General features: G+C 45.9%; 1 protein-coding gene across 3 annotated transcripts in view; it reads left to right on the top strand.

The window, feature by feature from the left end:
• Positions 1-21,187, top strand: part of Rbms2 (RNA binding motif single stranded interacting protein 2) — a 42,458-nt gene that overhangs the window by 19,014 nt on the left and 2,257 nt on the right. For 2 of the 3 annotated variants that reach the window (XM_028786614.1, XM_028786616.1), the window contains 10 exons: positions 5,027-5,178; positions 9,600-9,658; positions 10,429-10,520; positions 12,695-12,852; positions 18,368-18,447; positions 18,537-18,646; positions 18,867-18,913; positions 19,007-19,100; positions 20,402-20,479; positions 21,062-21,172. In XM_028786614.1, coding sequence (XP_028642447.1) covers positions 5,027-5,178; positions 9,600-9,658; positions 10,429-10,520; positions 12,695-12,852; positions 18,368-18,447; positions 18,537-18,646; positions 18,867-18,913; positions 19,007-19,100; positions 20,402-20,479; positions 21,062-21,172 — 981 coding nt within the window. The remainder of the gene's footprint in view (positions 1-5,026; positions 5,179-9,599; positions 9,659-10,428; positions 10,521-12,694; positions 12,853-18,367; positions 18,448-18,536; positions 18,647-18,866; positions 18,914-19,006; positions 19,101-20,401; positions 20,480-21,061; positions 21,173-21,187) is intronic. The other variant, XM_028786615.1, reaches the window with a different exon arrangement.

Below are 21,187 nucleotides of genomic sequence, written 5' to 3'. Positions count from 1 at the left end.
CTTCCAGCATCCCTCAGCCCCTGCCTGTTATACAGGGTCCTCCTGGCTTACGTACACCTCCCCTTACTCTGAACTCTCCAGCCAGAGGACTGGGCTGCCTTCCCTATATATTCCAGCCATTTTGGTTACCCTTTTGGGCCTCCTGACTCTTGCACCCGGTTCCCCCCTCTTTCCCTTCTCTCTCCAGCTCAGCTCAGTCTGCTCACATCCGCTCTGCACTCTCTGAGATGTCCCTGCCTCTGGCTATGCTCTGTCTTTATCCTCAGTAAACTTTCTCCTCCAGGGTACCTGGGAGTGGGCTTTTCTTTATTTCTTTCTTTTTTTTCTCCACAAACAAAAACCTATGGACTTTTCTCTGTGGGAGCTTATCTGCCCCTGTGAAATCTCCAATTTGCAGTGCAATTTGCAGTCCACTGAGCGTGGACTCCTTGCTAGCTGCCGGGTCTCACATTTTGAGAGGGGAGTTATGCTGTCTGTCTGCCTGCCTGCCTGCCTGCCTGCCTGCATCTCTTCCTCCTCTCTCCCTGTTCTTCTCTTCTAGGTTCTCACTGTTGTCCAGCCCCCCTGACCCCACTCATCTTGCCCTGTAGCTGTATATGCTACTGCTTTTAAAGACACTGACTGAAGCAGGATGTTCCTCTGCAGTCCGTTACCTAGGGTAGAGAATTAAATGTCTTGCAATCTAACAATGACAACAGGATTCATTTAATTTGGTTTATTTGTGAATATCAGACCAACTCTTAAATCTAGTAGGTGTTTTTAATGAATGGGATAGATCTCTTTGCCTATTTGGTGGTGGAGGGCACAGGAATGGGACTGAAGATTGAACCTAGGGTCTTGTACAGCTCATATTAGGTAAGGTCTCTGCTACTGAACTAAATCTTCAGCCATTAAAGGGGCAGGGCAGGGGACAAGGAATGGTTATACAAAGCTTTTGCCTGCTTTTTATTTTTATTTTATTTTTTATTTATTTTTTTATTTTTTATTTTTTATTTTTTTATTTTATTTATTATTTTTTTTTGGTTTTTCGAGACAGGGTTTCTCTGTATAGCCCTGGCTGTCCTGGAACTTTGTAGACCAGGCTGGCCTCGAACTCAGAAATCCGCCTGCCTCTGCCTCCCAAGTGCTGGGATTAAAGGCGTGCGCCACCACTGCCTGGCAGCTTTGAACTTCTGATCCTCCTGCCTTCGATTCCCAAATGTTAGGATTATAGGTGTAAATCAGCATTCCTGTTCTTTGCCTATTTTTAAATCTTATTTAAGACTGGATTTAAGCCGGGCAGTGGTGGGCTGGCCTCGAACTCAGAAATCCGCCTGCCTCTGCCTCCCAAGTGCTGGGATTAAAGACGTGCACCACCACCACCCGGCTTCTTCTCTTTTTTATTTTTTTTATTTTTTATTTTTTTTGGTTTTTCGAGACAGGGTTTCTCTGTATAGCCCGGGCTGTCCTGGAACTCACTCTGTAGACCAGGCTGGCCTCGAACTCAGAAATCCGCCTGCCTCTGCCTCCCGAGTGCTGGGATTAAAGGCGTGCGCCACCACCGCCCGGCTTCTTCTCTTTTTTAAAGACAGTGTTTCTCTGTCCGTCAGACAGGTAGCTCTGGTTGTCCTGGAATTCCCTTTGTAGATCAAGCCAGTCTTGAACTCAGAGATTCGCCAGCCTCTGTGTCCCAAGTGCTGGCTCACAGTGACATTTTGTACATCTCTATGATGTATTTCCATCACACACACAATCTGTTACCGTCGATCCCTTCCCTCCTCTCAGCTATCCCTCTTTCTAATTCCGTGTGTCCCACGGAACTTCACTGGGGTTGTTTACAAGCATGTGGGTGGAGAGTTTGTTTATAGAAGCATGTCCACTTTACCAGTGAGTATCCCACTAAAGAAAATGTCTGCACCAGCCGTCAACATTTACCATCTTCTGAACTCTCTGTTCTTGTCCTTTCAAGGGAAAATGTAGATGTCTTTTCAAAACTTCTCTCCCAGGAATTGCTTATTGCTTCATGCTCTTTAACCACTTGTTTGCAGCCTCAGTAGCACATACTTTTCTCTTTTCTTTCATCTATTTTTATTTCATATGCATTGATGTTTTGCCTGCATGCATGTCTTTGTGAGGGTGTCAGGAGTTACAGACAGTTGTGAGTTGCCATGTGGGTGCTGGGAGTTGAACTCAGGTCCTCTAGAAGAGCAGTCAGTGCTCTTAACCACTGAGCCATCTCTCCAGCCCTGTCACGCACCTACCATTCTGATCGTTTTCTAGGTTACAAGCTCTAACTTGTAAACTCCTTGTGGGAGTGTATTTAAATACATTATGGGCAGACATAGTTGGGCACTCAGCCAGTGAGGCTGACCCAAGAGGAGTCTGAGATCACTCTGGGCTGTATAAATAGTTCACATGGGCTTATATGAGCAGTACAGACTACAAAGGCACTCAAACAAGCAGAGATACCCAGAAGAGCCTCAGGCCAACCCATCTGCCTGGAAAAGACACTCCCCAACCTACTAAGCTGGCTGCAGGTTGTGTGGACAGCTTTCTGGACACATGTGCTGGGGTGATATGGCTGTCTTTGAGTCGTTTCTGCTTCTGTAAGTAGCCCCTCGCTCATACTTCTGTTTGTGACCCCAGTAAAACCCACTGGTTTGCCAAGTCAAACTTTGAAAGTTGAAGGCCTGCCTGAGCAACTTAGTTCATGCCTCAAAATAAAAAGTAAAAAGAACTGAAGATGCAGGCCTTGCCTAACATATAGTCAAGGCCTGGGTTTAATCCCCGGCACCACACAAATTAAAAGGCATTGTGAGATATTCTATCCATTCTATTAATGATTCCTCACAGGATCAATCAGTACTCCAATGGAGTCGGCAATTCAAGAATTCACTGAATGACTGAAATAGCCCAGAGGGTCTCATGGGCAATTAGTGGAGAATCGTTACTGTACAGAGAATGCGGACCTTCCCTTATTTGGAAGTATTATGACTTGGAACCCAAGCAAAAATATTCATTTATATTGCACAACCTAGAGGCCACTAGCTTCAGGACATATTGTATACATCATTCATATGCAGGTTGCCGTCATAGTTATAGTCAGATCACTGGGTGAATCTGTGAGGCTGTAGATTTTAAGAATATGATAAAGGTATATCTTCACGAATACCCATGCCTACTGTGCACCAGGTTCATGGCTTCACAGATGGGAAGGCTTTTCTCTTGCCCTGTGGTTAATGATGAAGTTAAGGGTCCCAGGTCAAGAATGAATTTGGTGGCAAATGAGTGGCTACCAGAGCTTTGAATTGTAGCCGGGTGTGGTTGCACACACACGTAAGTAATCCCAGCATTGAGGAAATGAAGCCAGAGAAATTTACAACTAGCCTGGGATATATGGGAGCCTATCTCAAACAGGGACACAGCACAAGGGATTCTTGAATCGTATCAGTTTAGTTTAGGGCGTAGAGCAAACCATAGCTCTTTGGTATTCTTCCTTTTTCTGCTAAGACATTCCGTTTCCTAGTTGCTCACACATGCAACCTCTTTTTCTCATACCTATTCGGTGAACGTACTTGGTTTGCGTCATCTTTCTGGGAAGTCAGATAAGTGTTACTTAGGGGTCTTCTCAGTGTTTTCTCTCTTGGATTCTCTTTTATTGTTTGTTTTTTACTGTGGCTAGCCTGGAGCTTGCTTTGTACACCAGGCTGTCCTGAAACTCATAGAGATCCTCCTGGCTCTACCTCCAAAGTACTGGTATTAAAGGCATATGACACCACCCCAAGGTTTGTTAGTTGTTGTTTTTGTTTGTTTGAGAGGGAGTCTCTCGCTGAACCTAGACCCTGGGCCTGGATTTGGCTAGGCTAGCTGGCCAGTGAGCTCACCTGTCTCTATCTTCCTAGTGCTGGAATTACAGATGTGGGTCACCCAGCTTTCTGCATGGTTGTTAAGGGTCTGAACTCACAGGTCCTCGTGCTTAGATGACAAGCCCTTTATCACTGAGCCATCTCCCCAGCCCCAACATTTCTTGTTACTATCCAAGTTTGCAACAATGTTCAACTTCCCACAAGTATTATGTGGGACTCTTTTCTGTTACTGCTTGAATATTTCTGTGTTTAAATTATTTCTATCCTTTATGATTTCATAAGTTCTGGACTTGAGAGGCAGACATTAAATTAATCATGTTCTGCAACATATTTACAGTTACAAACATCCTACTATAATACAAGGCATTCTCCTCCCAAACAGGTTTATTTTATTCTTATTACTCCTGGATGATAGGTAAGATAGCTATGTATCCTATTCTTTTAGAGTAGAGGAATTCTTGTTTTTGTTTTTTCGAGACAGGGTTTCTCTGTGTAGCCCTGGCTGTCCTGGAATTCATTCTGTAGACCAGGCTGGCCTGCCTCTGCTTCCCAAGTGCTGGGATTAAAGGCATGCGCCACCACTTCCCGGCTAGTAGAGGAATTCTTATGGTTTTTATAATTATTTAATTTTGTTTATGTGTTTGTTTGTTTTTGTTGTTTTCAAAACAGGGTTTCTCTGTGTAGCTCTGGCTATCCTGGATTTCTCTCTGTAGACCAGGCTGGCCTTGAACTCACAGAGATCCACTTCCCTCTACCTTACAAGTGCTGGGATTAGAGGTGGGATTAAAGGCACCACTACTGCCTGTCTAAATAATTTTTATAATATATGTTGTATATTTATCGCGTGTATTTGTGCATATAAGTGTGTGCGTGTGTGTGTGTGTGTGTGTGTGTGTGTGTGTGTAGCCATGCACAGTGCACATGTGGAGGTCAGAGGACGACTCCTAGGAGTCTATTCTTTGCCTCCATGTGAGTCAAACTCTGCTTGTTACGGTTGGTGGTAAACACTTTCCATGCTGAGCCAGCAATTTGGCCTATCTTATTATTCTTTTTAACTGTTTTATTCCCCTTTGAGTTCATTGCTGTTAATGTTTTGTGTCTATTTCCAGGGAGTCTTCCTCAGACTCCAGCGCTTAAACGTACAATCTTTCTGACCTTCTGATCTTCTTGTCTCCTTACAGCTCTATGTGGCTCAGCAAATGGCACCTCCGAGCCCAAGGAACAGCACCCCTAACAGCAGCAGCGGGAGTGACCAGCTGAGCAAAACCAACCTATATATCCGAGGACTGCAGCCAGGCACCACCGACCAGGACCTCGTCAAGCTCTGTCAGCCGTGAGTTGCAATCCCAGGACAGAGGCTTCCAGGGATAGCAGAGGTTCCCAGTCGCATGCTGCTTGCCACACGCTCTTAGCGTGAATTGCAACAGTGTTACGTTTCTACCCCCACCCCCATAGTCACCACACATCCCAGGACACTCACATGCTGCTTTTTGGGGCTTTGTTGTTTTGAGTCAGTGTCTCATGAATCCTAGGCTGGTTTCAAATGAGATCAACATAAGGGAGAAAGGATTTCTTTGGGTTCAGAGCTTGACCTCCAGTCCATTTTGCTGGGTGAAGGATCTTGAGGTATCTGGTCACATCACACCCATGTCCAGGAAGAAAGAGGAATGGCTGCTTGCTGTTCCTCAGCTCCCTTTCTGGATTTACACAGTCCTGGATCCCAGTCCAGACCTCAGGGCCACAGTGGTTAAAGCCCTCACAGGCTTGCTAGGTACCTGTCTCCCAGGTGACCTCAGATTCTGTCAAATTGACAATTAACACTGACCCTCACACAGGCAGAAATATTCACTTAATCTTCATGGGGTGAATGTATTTTTTTTTTTTTTTTTTTTTTTTTGGTTTTTCGAGACAAGGTTTCTCTGTATAGCCCTGGCTGTCCTGGAACTCACTCTGTAGACCAGGCTGGCCTCGAACTCAGAAATCCGCCTGCCTCTGCCTCCCAAGTGCTGGGATTAAAGGCGTGCGCCACCAACGCCCGGCTGAATGTATTTTTTTTTAAACAGGGTGTCATGTAGTCCAGGTTGGACTTGAACTCCTTATCTTCCTGTGTCTACCTCAGGGGTTAAAGGCATTTCCCACCATACCTGGCTATACCAGCTTTTAGTTTTATTTATATATTTTAATTTTTTTTTCTTTTGGTTTTTCGAGACAGGGTTTCTCTGTGCAGCCCTGGCTGTCCTGGAACTCACTCTGTAGACCAGGCTGGCCTTGAACTCAGAAATCCGCCTGCCTCTGCCTCCCAAGTGCTGGGATTAAATATATTTTAACTTTTATCCATCTCTATCTATATGTATGTTTATATGCTTGTGTGAGTTTATACGCACTGTATATATCTGAAACCAGAGGGGGATCTGATGCTCCGGAACTGGGGTTACAAGCAGGTGAGTCACTTAATGTGGATGCCGGGAATTGAACCCAGCTCCTCTGGAAGAGCTGCCAGTGAATGCTCTTAACTGCTGAGCCATCTCTCCGGCCCCTATACTATCTGTTCTTGTTTATCTATAGAGTTACCCATTCTGTTGTTGAAAGTATTTGCATTGATACCAGTTATGGCTATTATGAATGCAAGTAGTATGCTGGAAACTTACTCCTTGGTGTGCGTGAGTGTGTGCCTGAGTAAAAATCAGTCAAACAAACCGGGCTATGGTGGCACACAGCTTTAATCCCAGCACTTGGGAGGCAGAGAAAACAGGTGATCTCTGAGTTCCAGACCAGCCTGGTGTAAACAGATGGAGTTCCTGAGCAGCCAGGGCTACACCGAGAAACTCTTATCTCAGAAATAAATGAAATAAAATAAAATAAAATAATAAAGGAAGAAACAAATCAGTCAAACAGCAATGTTGGAGTAAGTGCAGGGAGAAGGAATGGCTTAGGTGGAGCCTGTGGAGGGGAGGAGGGGCCCAGCCTCTCTAAAAAAGGGCAGGCTTCTCCTGCTCAGAAGGACTTCCTGCCTGTGTCCCAGGAATCTCTTCCTGGGTTGCTGGATCCCAAACTCTGGTGGGCCGGAAGCAGAGGTGTGGCCTGGGACTGGAACTTCTGGTTCTCTTGAAGGGGCTCCTTCTGTGGAGGAGGAAGCAGCACTGACCCAGCTGTTGCCAGCTGCAGTGGAAACTCTAGCTCAAAGTCTCAGGCTGCTGGGCCACAGCAGGCTCCACCCTGGGGCCTTGATGGGGATAGCAGCTTGAGTGTCCTCCGGCCAACAGTCATTGCTTTATCACTCCTTGCCTCAAAAGGCCCAAGGACTGCTGGTCCCCACCTCTTTTTAATATGCTCTTTTCTGAACCTCTAGGCATTCCCCGGCTTATTTTGTCTATTCCTTTGGGTTCCAGAAGCTGCACTGAAGAAGCTGGAGGGTGGGAGTGGGGAGGAGGCAGCCAGAGGGTAAAAACAAACTAATCAGCCATCCATGTTCTTTAGGAATAAGAGGATAGATTTTTTTTTTAATGCTTTTTTTTTGGAGTATCAATCTTAAATTTAGTTTCTCCCCATTGTTTTTCTTTAAGCTCTTGAATTTCTGACTTTGTTCATGGCTGCTGTTCTGTCTCTGACATTTTCACACTCCTGGAATACAATGTAGCGGCTTTTTCCTTGTAGGATGCTTCTGATGTAACCCAAGATCCTCACTACTTCATGACTATAGCTCTGTCAGCTGTCCAGGCCCCTGCTGCCAACAGGGTTTTCCAAAAAGCTGGAAAACACAAATCTCATAAAATACAGAGTGAAAACATGTCACAGATTAATTTAACTCATTCATAAAGGCGACAAGATGGAAAAACCAGGTCAACGAGCACGAGGAGCTCTTTGTTGACACTAAAATATTGGGATGAGGTTGCCGTGGTGAGGCCAGGACATAGACAGTCACAAGACTTGTCGAGATCAGACTAGAAAGTAGCAGAGTTAGGATTTGAGCCAAAGATGTTTAGATCGGGCCTCATTAAGGGATCAGTAGAGCCTTGGGAGAAAGAGATCAGAGGGAGCATGTTTATTATTTTTAAAATGCTCGTCTTTAATTGTGTTATTTATGTGTATGGATGTTTTGCCTGCATGTCTGTGCACTGCGTGCATGCCTATATGGTGCCCACAGACAGGAGCCACCATGTGGGTGCTGAAACTCAAACCTAGGTCCTAGTGTTCTTACCTGCTGAGCCATCTCTTCGGATTTATTTTTTATTATTTTTAATAGGATGAATGGTGTTTGTCTATAAGAAAAGGAGAATCAAGAATTATTTTTGCTAGGTGGGCGGTGGTGGCACATGCCTTTAATCCCAGCACTTGGGAGGCAGAAGCAGTGGATCTCTGAGTTTAAGGCTAGGCTGGTCTACAAAGTGAGTTTCGGGACAGCTAGTAATACACAGAAGAACCCTGCCTTGAAAAACTGAAGGAAAAAGAAAAGGAAAGGAAAAAGGAAGGGTTATTTCTGTTCCTCAAGGAATTCCAACACAGACTTATTTATTTTATTTATATGAGTACACTGTAGCTGTCTCCAGGCACACCAGAGGAGGGCATCGGATCCCATTATAGATGGTTGTGAGACACCATGTGGTTGCTGGGAATTGAACTCAGGGCTTTTGGAAGAGCAGTCAGAGCTCTTAACCACTGAGCCATCTCTCCAGCCCTCAAAAGAGGACAAATGTATTGGTATTGTAAGAACTGCGGTCACTCTTTCAACTGGTGCCTTTGTGGGGTTAGGGTTGTATTAAGGACACTGTGACAGCTGACAATGAAGTTAGACTGAGCCAGGCGGTGGTGGTGCACACCTTTAATCCCAGCACTTGGGAGGCAGAGACAGGTGGATTTCTGAGTTCGAGGCCAGCCTGGTCTACAGAATGAGTTCCAGGACAGCCAGGGCTACACAGAGAAACCCTGTCTCGAAAAACCAAGACTGAAAGCACCGTAATGATTTTTTCCTTTTGTGAGGACAGCAACCTCAACAAACAGCAATTTCAGTGAAGAAGGGTTTGTGTTAGCCACAGTTTGAGGGGAACAGACCATCACAACTGATAGGATCCGTGGCAAGAGTGTGGATGGTCACACTGATGTCAAAAGCAAAGGGCAGCCGGGGAGGGCTAGGCTGTAAAATCCCTATGACTTGCTCACTCCAATGAGGTGCTAGCCCTTAAAAACGATGTCAGCAGCTGGGGACCAGTCCTCAGCCATAGAACATATGGGGACATTTCCCATGGAAACCACACCAGCCTCTGAAATTACTAAAGTACATGTCTGGGTAGGCCAGGGACGATAAAAAGAAGTAGGGAAATCCTCCGCGAATATAGACTGGAAGAGAAAGGGAAATAGATGTTTATATTCTCTCTCCTTCCCTTCCCCATGCTGGGAGCTGTACTTCATTCTCTCTGCCATGCTGGACTGAAACCATGAACTGAAATCACGAGCCAAAATAAAGTATTTATTCGAGGCATTTTGTCGCTGGGATGAAAATTAACACAGTGGTTTGTTTTGTTTTGTTTGTTCGTTCTGTTTGGTTTTTTTTTTTGTTGTTTTTTAGACAAAGCTAAATAGATCTTATTGTCCTACAACTCATTACATAGACCAGGCTGGCTTCTAACTCACTGAGTTCCGTCTGGTTCTGCCTCCTGAGCGCTGGTTCAAAGGTGTGCACCAGCACACCGGATTCTTCTCTGTGCGGTTTGTAATCCCTGCCCCCAGAACATCATCTTGTGTTTTTCTTTCCATTAGGTATGGCAAGATTGTCTCCACTAAGGCCATCCTGGACAAGACCACAAACAAGTGCAAAGGTGAGAGAGAGAAGAGCCACTTTCTGTGCCTCTGTCTCCTGCTTCTGGGAGACTGAGCAGCCAGCGCCTGGGAGGAGCTGGGAGGTTGGGGCCTAAAGACCAACAGGTATTTAGACTTGTTGGTGAGCAGAGAGTTGGAGCTGAAAATGCTGTTAGGGGAAGTGCTGGCAGAAGGCTTTGTGGCTTGCGTTCCTTTGTGTGCATTCATCTCCCTCTGGGTCAAGTGTCTTCCTGGGTGGGGAGATGCAGGGAGAAGTTTCTCATTATCCACATAAACACAAACTCAGGGAGCTAGGAGGGCAGCCCAGTAGGTATTCTTTCCCAATGCTCAACAGTTGTGGATTTGAACATGTCTGAGGAAGGACTGCCTCCATCTGGTACCTGCTCGCTCTGCTGTATTCCTCTCTGCTGTATTCCTCTCTGCTGTATTCCTCCCTCCCTAGATTTCTGGGGACCGTCTGGAGAAGAGATGGAGGCCTTTAGATGTGCATGAAGTCTAGGATTTAATACCTCAGGTCTGAAGCTCTAGATTCTCAGTGAGGAGAAAGATAGAATACCACAAGGTATTCTCATTTCCGCGGGCATCCTCAGCCACAGATTGAGCCTGAGCTCTGGTGAGGGGTCACTTGGACAGTCACCTGAAAACTCTCAATCTCTCTTCCCCACTCCATCATTTACATGAACCATAAATCTTCTTCTGTCTCCTGAAAAGCCTGGGCCTCCTACCTGTCTTATACCCCCCACCTCCCATGACGCTGTTTCCGTTCCAGGCTATGGCTTTGTGGACTTCGACAGTCCGACATCAGCACAGAAGGCTGTAACTGCACTGAAAGCCAGTGGCGTGCAGGCACAAATGGCAAAGGTAGGGTAGCGCCCACCCCTCTCCCACACCATCTGCCTCTCCAGGAGTTACAGTCAGTACCACAGTGCCAGTTTTGGCTCTGCCAGAGTGCTTAGGAATGTGAAAATGATAAGCAAGAATTGTCTACCAATGTTCAAGTGTGTGTGTGTGTGTATGTACGCGCATGCATATATATACTTGTGTATGTGCACATGCATGTGTATGTGTGTTGTTTGTGTGTGCATGTGCACATGTGTGTGTAGATGTGCCTGTGGTGTTTGCATGTGCGTGTAGTTTTTATATGTGTGTGTGTGCACATGCATGCGTGTGGTGTTTATGTGTGTGTGCATGAGTGGTGTTTGTGTGTGTCTGTGTCTGTGTGTGCTCATGTGCATGTGCAGTGTGGAGCCACCAGATGTGGGTGATGTTAATTGGACTCAGGTCCTTGCCATCTCTAACCCTCTGCAGTGCTTTCTGGTAGCATCTGGACACAGACATGCCAGGCCAGGGTCCACCTGAGCTAGAGAAGACTGAGCTGTTTGGCAGGCAGGAGAGCCAGGCCTCTCGGCCTCCCTGGCCCCACTTTCCTAGAACAGATGGTTATAGTTTTGCAATATTCTCTGAAGAAGCCAGTTGTGCAACTCAGGTTCTGAAGAATGCTTTCCATGGCCTGCCATTGCTCCCATGGGTCAGGGAGTGAGCAGGAGAAGGGGTTGGGGGAAGGGAAGGAAGCTACAGCAAGAAAGGAAGAAAACTGTACCTTCTGCTTTGATCTCCTTGGATCTGAAAATTTTGTATGCTCATTCTCCCTCCCCCATGTCCATCCCTAGAAAGCTAGAAGCCTTTCTGAAATCCCTTCTACCATGCTGAGGCACCTTGAATACTCTAAAGAGGCTGATAAGGGCAGCCCATTTGGAACTAGAGTTACAGTGGGTTGTGAGTCACCATGTAGGTGCTGGGAATTGAACTCAGGACCTCTGGAAGAGCAACCAGTGCTCTTAAACACTGAGCCATCGCTCCAGCCCCAGCATAGCAATTCTTTTCTCTAATGGTTAAAGGGAAAGTGAAGCTAGATGTGATGGCTGAGGTCATCCCAGCACTTGGGAGGTAGAGAAGGATAGTGAGAGTTTGTTTTAGGCCAGCCTGGGCTACAGAGTGAGCCCTTGTCTCGAAAGAAAAAAAGAGAAAGAGAAGAGGAAGAGGAGGAGGAAGAGGAGGAAGAGGAGGAAGAGGAGGAGAAGAGAGGTGGGTTAGAGAGAGTACACTGGCTGCCCTTCCAAAGGCCCTAGGGTCAGTTCCCAACACCCACCGGGTACCTTAAAGGCATCTTAACTTTAATTCCAGGGAAGGAGATTCAGTACGTTCTTCTGGCCTTCATGGATACTATATACACATTGTATACAGATATACATGCAGGCAAAAAAACACCCATAGATGTAAAGTAAAAAATAAATTTTAGGGGGAAAAAAGGGGGAAGAATCGGAAGTTGAAAGTGGGACTAAGGTTGCTGGAAACTACTGACTGAGGCAGAGTAATGATTGACAGGTTTGAAAACAGCTCTGGGGCAGGCACTGTGCACACACCTGTGATCCCAGCACTGGGGTGGAGACAGAAGGAAGGATCAGGAATTCAAAATCAAGCCCTTGGGCAGAACTGCCAATGAGCATTTGGTCCTCCTGGAACCCTCACCCTGCCCCTAGTAGCCTCTCCCTTGGGCTTCCAAACACCTTTGGGGTAAACCATTGTGCAGTACACCCTGCTTTTTCTGTTTCCTCTTCCTGCTTCCTTTCCATCCACGAGTGATCAGGTATTCCCCCTTAGCCCTCTGTGGTAGAGGAGAGGGAGAGAAATCATTCAGAACTACGGGAGTTGACAAGTCAGGAAAAGGGAATCTAACCTCGGGCCCAGGCTGCAGGGCAAGAGGAAAACTTGTTCTGCCTGCTTCTTAAAGAGACAGCTGGTTGGCGGCTTGTGCTACTGGATTGTACAGCAGTAGACTTGATAAGTATTTTAATGTTTCTTCCTGAACTAGATGTATATAGTACATGGTGATAAGATTGGGTATTACAAACAGAAAATTCTCTTTGTTTGGATCCTCCTTAATGTTTCTCTTCTCAGACGTTATTCTGTACACAGGGCTGAGGATGGGTTGGGGAGTAAGATGTGAGTCTCAGTTTTCACTTTCATGTTCATAGCAACAGGAGCAAGACCCTACAAATTTATACATCTCAAACCTCCCGCTGTCAATGGACGAGCAGGAACTGGAGGGGATGCTGAAGCCTTTCGGCCAGGTTATCTCCACTCGGATCCTTCGAGACACTAGTGGGGCCAGCAGAGGGGTCGGCTTTGCAAGGTAAGGGATGATGGAGAGTGGCTAACAAGAAATAACTTAGGAAGCAACAGATACACACACAGATGCACACACACACAGAATCACACATAGACACACACACAGAATCACACAGATACTTGCACAGATACACCCAGAAACACAGATACATTCAAGCACACACACACACACATATGCACACAGACATACACAGAATCACACATAGACACACACACAGATGCACACATAGATACATGCACAAATATACACATAGACACACAGACACACACACACACAAGGCCTTACCCCCAACTAGACCAAAATAATGGTCAGAAATACCTGATAAGAGCCGACAAACTGGCTCAGCAGGTAAAGGTGCTGATCCCTGGCACCCATAAGGTGGAAGGAGAGAACTGACCCCAGCAGGTGGGCCTCTAACCTTCACATGTGCTATGGCTTCTGCACATACATAATACATACAGAAGTGCAATATAAATTGTCTAAACCCTTGGTAGTAGTAAATCGTGTGTGTGTGTGTGTGTGTGTATGTGTGTGTGTGTGTGTGTTGAATATTGAACTCAGGGCCTGGCACATAACTTGAACTGGCTGCAATCCTCCTGCCTCTGCCTCTCAGATGCTGAGATTCTAGCCATTCTCTACCACGCCTCACCTCACAGCTATCCCTTAGCATCCTTTCCCCACAGTCTCTGCTAACCTAGCTTTTGTTCCCCTGATTCTATACATTTACGGCTGAGCATTCCCATCCCACCACCTCATTTAAATTCTGTCAGGCCTGTGATTACAAACAGGAGGGAGCGACTCCCCAGATTTGCCTTCCCTCCTAAGAATGAACAGCAGAGCAGAGACCTGGTCCTCAGATCGGTAGGATAAAGTGGAAGGTTTGTTCTGCTTCTTTAGATCTTCAGAGAGACTTACATCCTAGAACAACCTGTGTGCAGTGTCTGCCCTGTGTTGTAGGACATTTCTGAGTCTCTATAGAGATTGATTACTGAGATCTGGCCCTCTCTAGGCTGCCCTCTCCTGGGCTCATGTGTCATGGAGCTTCACCTGATCCTAGCCTACCTAAAAATGATTTACTTTTTTTTTTTTCCCAAAAGATTTTGTTTGGGTACTTACATGGTTGATCAGCATGTAAAGACGGTTGCTGCTAAGCCTGCCAAAATAAGTTTGATTTCCCCACTCACATGCCCCTCCCCCACACATACAAAATAAATGCATGTGAAACATTGTTGCAAAGACTTTCTTTTTTTTTTTTTTTTTTTTGAGCCAGGCACAATTCTAATACTCAGGAGACAACCGCAGAGAATCACTGCAAGTTCAAAGCCGGAATGTTTCAGAGAATGTGAGTGCTGGTCTAGCTAGCACTATATCAGGAGACCCAGCTCAAGACAGGCTGGTGATGTAGCTCTGTGTGTAGAGTACTTGCCTAATAATAGGCATGACCCCAGTTTGATCTTCAGCATGGAATACAATGAGTGTCTAGTGACATTCCAGCACTTGGGATGTGGAGGCAGGAGGATCAGAAGTTGAAGATGAACCTAGGTTACAGGAGACGTTCTTCAAAAACAACAACAAACCACCCAAACTGTTTGTTGCTGTAATCCTGTGCTTGGAAAGTTGAGAGTCTGTCTCAAAAGCAAAAATGAAAGTCCGCCGGGCAGTGGTGGCGCATGCCTTTAATCCCAGCACTTGGGAGGCAGAGGCAGGTGGATTTCTGAGTTCAAGGCCAGCCTGGTCTACAGAGTGAGTTCCAGGATAGCCAGGGCTACATGGAGAAACCCTGTCTCAAAAAAAAAAAAAAAAAAAAAAAGCAGGGCGGTGGTGGCGAGGGCCTTTAATCCCAGCACTCAGGAGGCAGATCCAGGTGCATCTCTGTGTTTGAGGCCAGCCTGATCTATAGATCAAGTTCCAGGACAGTCAAGGCTCTGTTACACAGAACAACTCTTCTCTTGGAAAAACAAACAAAAAATAAAAGAAGAACAACAGAAACTAATCAAGGCTTGACCTCTAGCTCAGAGGGGAGAGATAACTTGGAATTCAAGACTAGCCGAATTGAGAGTGAGACCCTAGCTCAATAACTAAATAAACAAACAAACTAAAAAAAAAAATCAAACAAGTGAGTTTCACTTAAAAGGAGATTCTGTTAGTTGTTAATCGTTTGTGTCCCCCCCCCAGGGAGTTATTAAAGATAGATAGAGATTTATTAAAGATAGAGAGATAAAGAGAGAGGAGGAAGAGAGAGAGAATGAGAGAAAGAATGAGGGGGAAAGAGAAAGAGTGAGAGAGAAGATGGCAGAGAGGAAAGAGTAAAATTTGAGGGTTTTGTTTTTTTTTTTGAGACAGGGTTTCTCTGTGTAGTCCTGGCTGTCTTGGAACTCACTCTGTAGACCAGGCTGGCCTCGAACTCAGAAATCCGCCTGCCTCTGCCTCTCAAGAGCTGGGATTAAAGGCGTGCACCACCACCACCCGTTGTTAATCGTTTTTTTGCTTAAAGGTCTGAGTCCTTTCTGTTTCAGTCTATTACCTGCTCAGACTGGGAGTAAAGTAGCTACTGTGGCCCACCCTGTGATCCTAACATTTGGGAGATACAGGGAAGAGGATGGAGAGCCCTTGGACTACATGAGACCTTGTCTGAAAGAAAACAGCCCTTCTCTTCTTCCCAATAAAATAGAAGCTGTGGCTAGGGGAAAAAAAAGTTCTGAACAGGCTCAGTCTGAGTAGCGCCACCTAATGGTAACCTTAGGTAATACAAGAGGAAGAGTAACTGGACTTGTGTTCTTCAATTTTTGGCTTGCTCACCGTTTGCTTGTTTATTTGTTTGTATTCCAAGACAGGGTTTCTCTGTGTTGTCCTGAAACTCACTTTGTAAACCAAGCTGTCCTTGAACTCAGAGAAATCTGTCTGCTTATGTCTTCCAAGCGCTGGAATTAAAGATGTGTGCCACCACCACCCAGCTCTCAGCTTTTTAAAACTTATTTTTATTTTCTTTAATTAGAGATGTGATATGATCTTGATGTGACGCGCAGGCTGACTTTGAACTTGAGACCATCTTGCCTCAGCCTCCTGAATGCTGGCTTTACTTGGGCCATTGTACGGTGATAGCCCTTATACTTTCGGGCAGTTCTCTGCTTTCCCTGTTTATGGAAACCCTTGGTAATCATAGTACTTTCCCCCTCTATACCAAAAGGATATCTAGCACATTAATTAATTAAATGGTCAAACAATTTGGGGTGGGTTTTCTTGCCTGTTTATGGAAGAGCTTTAGTATGTTGTATTCTTGCATAAGCCCGTGGCTGTCAGCATCATACCTGGCTTTTCTGTGGGTGCTGGGGATTGAACGTAGATTTCTGTGCTTGAATGGCAAGCACTTTACCAAGTGGGCTCTCTTCCCTTCCCTATGTTTGTTCTTTGCAGTACATGCTAAAACCTGAGGCCTCATTCATGGCGGCAACTCATTCATTCCTCTCTTTTTCTTTTGTGATGTGTCCTGGTTCCATTTTTATTCTTGCGATTAAACACCCCGATGAAAGAACGCTTAGGAAAGAAGGTGTGGTGGTGTTCCCTGTAATCCCAGCACTCAAGAAGCAGAAGTGGGTGGAATGGAAGGGCCAGCCTGGTGTATAGAGTAAGTTCCAGGCTAAAAAGGCTTGCGCAGTGAGACCCTGTCAGACAAAACCCACAACAGGATGAGTTCATGCATGCTCGCTTGCCTGTTTGAGCTCAGTTTGCTTTCTCCACTCAGGCACAGCTAGAGTGCCTTAGCCCCCGTCTAGGGAATAGTCCCTGCCTAGGGAGTGGTGCTACCCACGTGAACTAATGGAAGACAGTCCCTGGGAGACATGCTGACAAGCTCACAGGTCAACCCAATACAGGCAGTTCTTCACGTAGACTTTGCCATGGCAGGAGGGGGATAGTCGGAGGACAACTTTTTTAGGAATCATTTTCCTCTTTTACCATGTGGGTTCCAGAGATCAAACTCATGCCATTAGACTTGGCAACAAGCTCCCTGACCTGCTGAGCCATCTTGCCAGCCCAAGTATAGAGCTGCTGAAATCCTAGCATGTGAACAGTCAGGGGGAATCTCCCATTTAGAGCTAACACGGGCTGTACAAGATTCCCATTTCAGAAAAATCAAAACCAAGCAGGAACTGTTCAGTCGTCTGTGCTTTGGAAGGAAATGGTATCTGGTGCATAGATGAGAATGCTGTCAGAGTCTTCCTGAGTGCTCTGACTTACAGAGCTCTGGGTGGTGAATGGCCACTGGTGGCCACGCCTTCATTCCTTAGTGCTTTTTCCCCCCTCTGTATCACTTATAGGACAAGAGCCCTCATGCCCTTATTTATTTATGATAGGTGGTGGTGGCACATGTCTTTAATCCCAGCACTCAGGAGGCAGAGGCAGGTGGATCTCTTAATTCGAGGCTGGCCTCATCTGCAGAGTGAGTTCCAGAACAAAGAAGAAAGCATTTATTTATCTATTTATCAATTCATGGGGGGGGAGAACGAATGTGCCATCAATTTCTGTGGAGCCCAGAGGACAGCTCACAGGAGTCAGTTCTCTCCTTTTAATATTTACTTTTGTGTGTATGAGTCTTCTGCCTACATGTATGTATGTGGACCAGGTGTGAGCCTGTTGCCTTCAGAGGTCAGATGAGGGCATCAGATCCCCTGTAAGTTATCACACATTGTTGTGAGGTACTGTGTAAGCACTTGCACCAGAACCTGGATTCTCTGCAAGAGCAGTAGGTACTCTTACCCACTGAGCCGTTTCTCCATTTCACCTCACTCCTTTATATTTGAGACAAAGTGTCATTGTCACCCCAGCTGGCCTGGAAGGTGATAAGTAGACCCAGGCTGGCCTTGAACTCTCAGAGATACACCAGCCTCTGTTTCTTGAATACTGAGATCAAAGGCGTGCACCACCATGCTGACATCATTAGGAATATTTAAAAAGTAGTTCTGTAAGCACTGAAAAAACTTCACGTTTGTTTGTTTTGTATGAACATATGTGCATGTTCGTGTGTGGAGGTCAGAGGACAACCATCAGGAGCTGGCTCTGTCCTTATTACCATGTGGGTTCCAGGGATGGAACTCAAGTTCCTGGGCCTGCGGACAAGTGCCTTTATCCACTGAACCATCTCATCAGCCTACCATTAGGGTCTGGGCTACTCAGTCAGTCAGTCAGTCAGTCAGTCAGTCAGTTAGTCAGTTGAGTGCTGGCTCATCCTGCGTGACAATTTCCAGCACTGCATAATAGTCAGACATGGTAGAGCTTTTCAGCAATTGCAACACTGAGACAAAAGAATCAGATCAAAACCATCCTCAGACAGAGGGTTTGAGGCCAGGCAGATAGCCCGTCTTAAAAAAAAAATAAAAAGGAAAGCTAGGTGCCTCGAAATGAACATGTATGACAGAAACGTTCTTGAGCATTTATGGGGCTAGGAGCCTGGGTTTTCTCACTGGGTATGTGTAGGACCCATATCCCGGACAGGTGGCCTTACTCCTCATGTGCGTCTTAGGATGGAGTCCACAGAGAAGTGTGAAGCCATCATCACCCACTTTAATGGAAAGTATATAAAGACGCCCCCTGGAGTAGCAGGTGAGGCCTCTGGGACTGGGGCTGGGAGCCACTAGAGGAGGGAGGCGCTGCACCATGGCCTAGCTACTGTGTGTGTTTTCTCTCCATAGCACCTTCCGATCCCTTACTTTGTAAATTTGCTGATGGTGGGCCAAAGAAACGACAGAACCAAGGAAAATTTGTGCAAAATGGACGGGCCTGGCCAAGGAATGGAGACATGGTAAAAAGATTCCCAGAGGAAGCACAAACCATAAAAGCATCAGAGTTGGAAATGATGAGACCTGGTTTCCTCGCTGTTGGTGGGACACTTGAGAGCAGGATGTGTGGCTGAGCCCTGCCAAGCGTCTCCTCGCTCTTCCGTGTAGTCCCCAAAACCTGTAGTGAGTGGGACATGTGGGTACTCTGGGCTGGCAATACGAACATTGCATTCTTTCTTACAGGGTGGTATGGCCTTGACCTATGACCCCACCACAGCTCTTCAGAATGGGTAAGGGTGTTTCATTTTGATTTTCAAATAGCAGTTAGTGGAGGTGGCTCTGGTTTCCTGAGGCTTCTCACTGAACAAAGCCCTTTCCTACAGGTTCTACGCAGCTCCTTACAGTATCGCCCACAGCAGGATGCTTGCTCAGTCTGCGTTAGCCCCATATCTTCCATCTCCTGTGTCTTCCTATCAGGTAAGGTGTGAGGCTCTTCCTACTGTGTGTGTTAAGTGAATGAATATAAAACTTCTATAGTACACACACATAAATGGTATGCAGGAGCATAACGTGATTTATGTATGTATATAAATAGCATGTTTTCCTGTATGTGTATATACATATATGCCCATGTATAGAGTGAATATATATATATATATATATATATATACACACACACACACACACACACACACACACACACACACTTTTAGAGACATCCTCTTGAGCTGGGCATGATGGCACACACCTTTAATTCTAGCTGCTCTTGGGAGGCAGAGGCAGTTGGATCTCTGTGAGTTTGAGGCCATCCTGGGCTATATAGCAAGCTCCAGGACAACCAAGGCTATATAAGAGAGACCTTTTTTTTTTTTTTTTTAAATCATCTGCTTCTCTTTTTGCTCTCACTGTAGATCACTTTCATGTGAGTAAATACATGTGTGTGCGGCCTTGGGAATCATTTTTATAAAAATGTAACCATATCTAATATGTTTTGTTATTCTCACATCTTTCTAATAGTCCTTTACTTTATGAGTGTTTCCTCTAGGAGAGCAGAACATGGTCTCAACTGCTGAGCCAGCTCCCAGTCAATCCCCCCCAGCCCGTGTGTGTGTGTGTGTGTGTGTGTGTGTGTGTGTGTGTGTATGTGTGTGTGTAAAGGTCAGAAGGCAATCTGTGGAAGGTTCTCTCCATTTCTCTCCATTTACCCTGTGGGTTCTGGGGATCTAATTCAGGTCTTCAGATTTGGTAGCAAATGCTTTTACCCACTGAGATATTTCATCTGCCCCTTTGCCTATTTTTAACTGGGTTATCCGAGTTATAAGTTGCTAGTATTTGTTAACAGCTCTTTTTAACATTTACAGTTTTTGAGTCAGGGTCTCACTATATAGCTCTGGCAGGTCTGGAAGGAACTCTCTGTGTAGGCCAGGCTGGCCTTAAATCAGAGATTGACCTGCCTTTCAAGAGCTAGGACTCAAGGTATCCCAGCACCATGCCCAGCAAAAACAGCTTGTTCTTTTGTTTTGTTTTTCCAGATAGGGTTTATCTGTGTAGCCCTGGCTGTCCTGGAACTCTCTCTGTAGACCAGGGTGGCTTCAAATTCAACAGATCAGCCTGCCTCTGCCTCCCAAGTGCTGGGATTAAAGGCATGTATCACCACAGTCTGGCTAAACAGCTTGTGTTCTGAAGGGACACACGTCAGTTTGTGGGGGGCTTTGCTGAACATTCTCAGTCACCGAGCCTAGGCAGTTAACATTTTTATTTGTTTTTGCTTATATCAGAGAGTGATTCAGACATCTCCTCTACAAGTACCTAACCCATCTTGGATGCAACACCAGTCGTACCTCACGCAGCCTTCAGTGAGTGTTCAGAAGTGGGCAGAAGCAAAAGAGACAATCTGATGTAAAGGAAAGCAAAGGGCTTTGATGGCAGGCTGTATGGGTGTGAGTTCTGCCTCAGTGCATTATGCAAACCAACAGTAACCTTAATTCTGTGGGTTTGTTATTCTTAGACATAGGTCCCTGCAGACTAAAGGTGAGGGTACTTATTCCTATTGTAGAGATGGGTTACTGCTTGGGTTGATTCTCAGGACTTGGAAATGTCAGCAGACAGTGCTCTAGTTCCTGTGTAGTTTGCTCCCTGATTCCAGTACAGTTAATAAACTATTCTTAAAAAGCAATTAAAAATCTGGGTGTAGAGACACATGCCTTTAATCCCGGCACTCGTGAGGCAGCAGCAGGTGGATCTGTGAGTTCAAGGCCAACCTGGTCTACAGGGTTCTGAGATAGCCAGGGCTACACAGAGTAACCCTGTCAAAACAAACAAACACAAACAAACCAAACCAAAACCAGAATGTTGGTGGCCCTGCTTGGCATCGTTGCCGCCTCAGGTGTCTTTACAGGAGGCTGCTGCCTAACAATTCCCTTCATTGCCTCCTTTAGGGCTCAGTTCTGACACCAGGGATGGACCACCCCCTTTCTCTCCAGCCCGCCTCCATGATGGGACCTCTTACCCAGCAACTGGGACACCTGTCACTCAACAGCCTGGGCACGGTAAAGGACTGTCTA

The sequence above is a fragment of the Grammomys surdaster genome, unplaced genomic scaffold, assembly GCF_004785775.1.
Source record: "Grammomys surdaster isolate TR1022 unplaced genomic scaffold, NIH_TR_1.0 125562, whole genome shotgun sequence".
Taxonomy (NCBI): domain Eukaryota; kingdom Metazoa; phylum Chordata; class Mammalia; order Rodentia; family Muridae; genus Grammomys; species Grammomys surdaster.
Note: the sequence above shows the minus strand (reverse complement) of the source record. Positions and strands in the feature narration are given on the sequence as shown.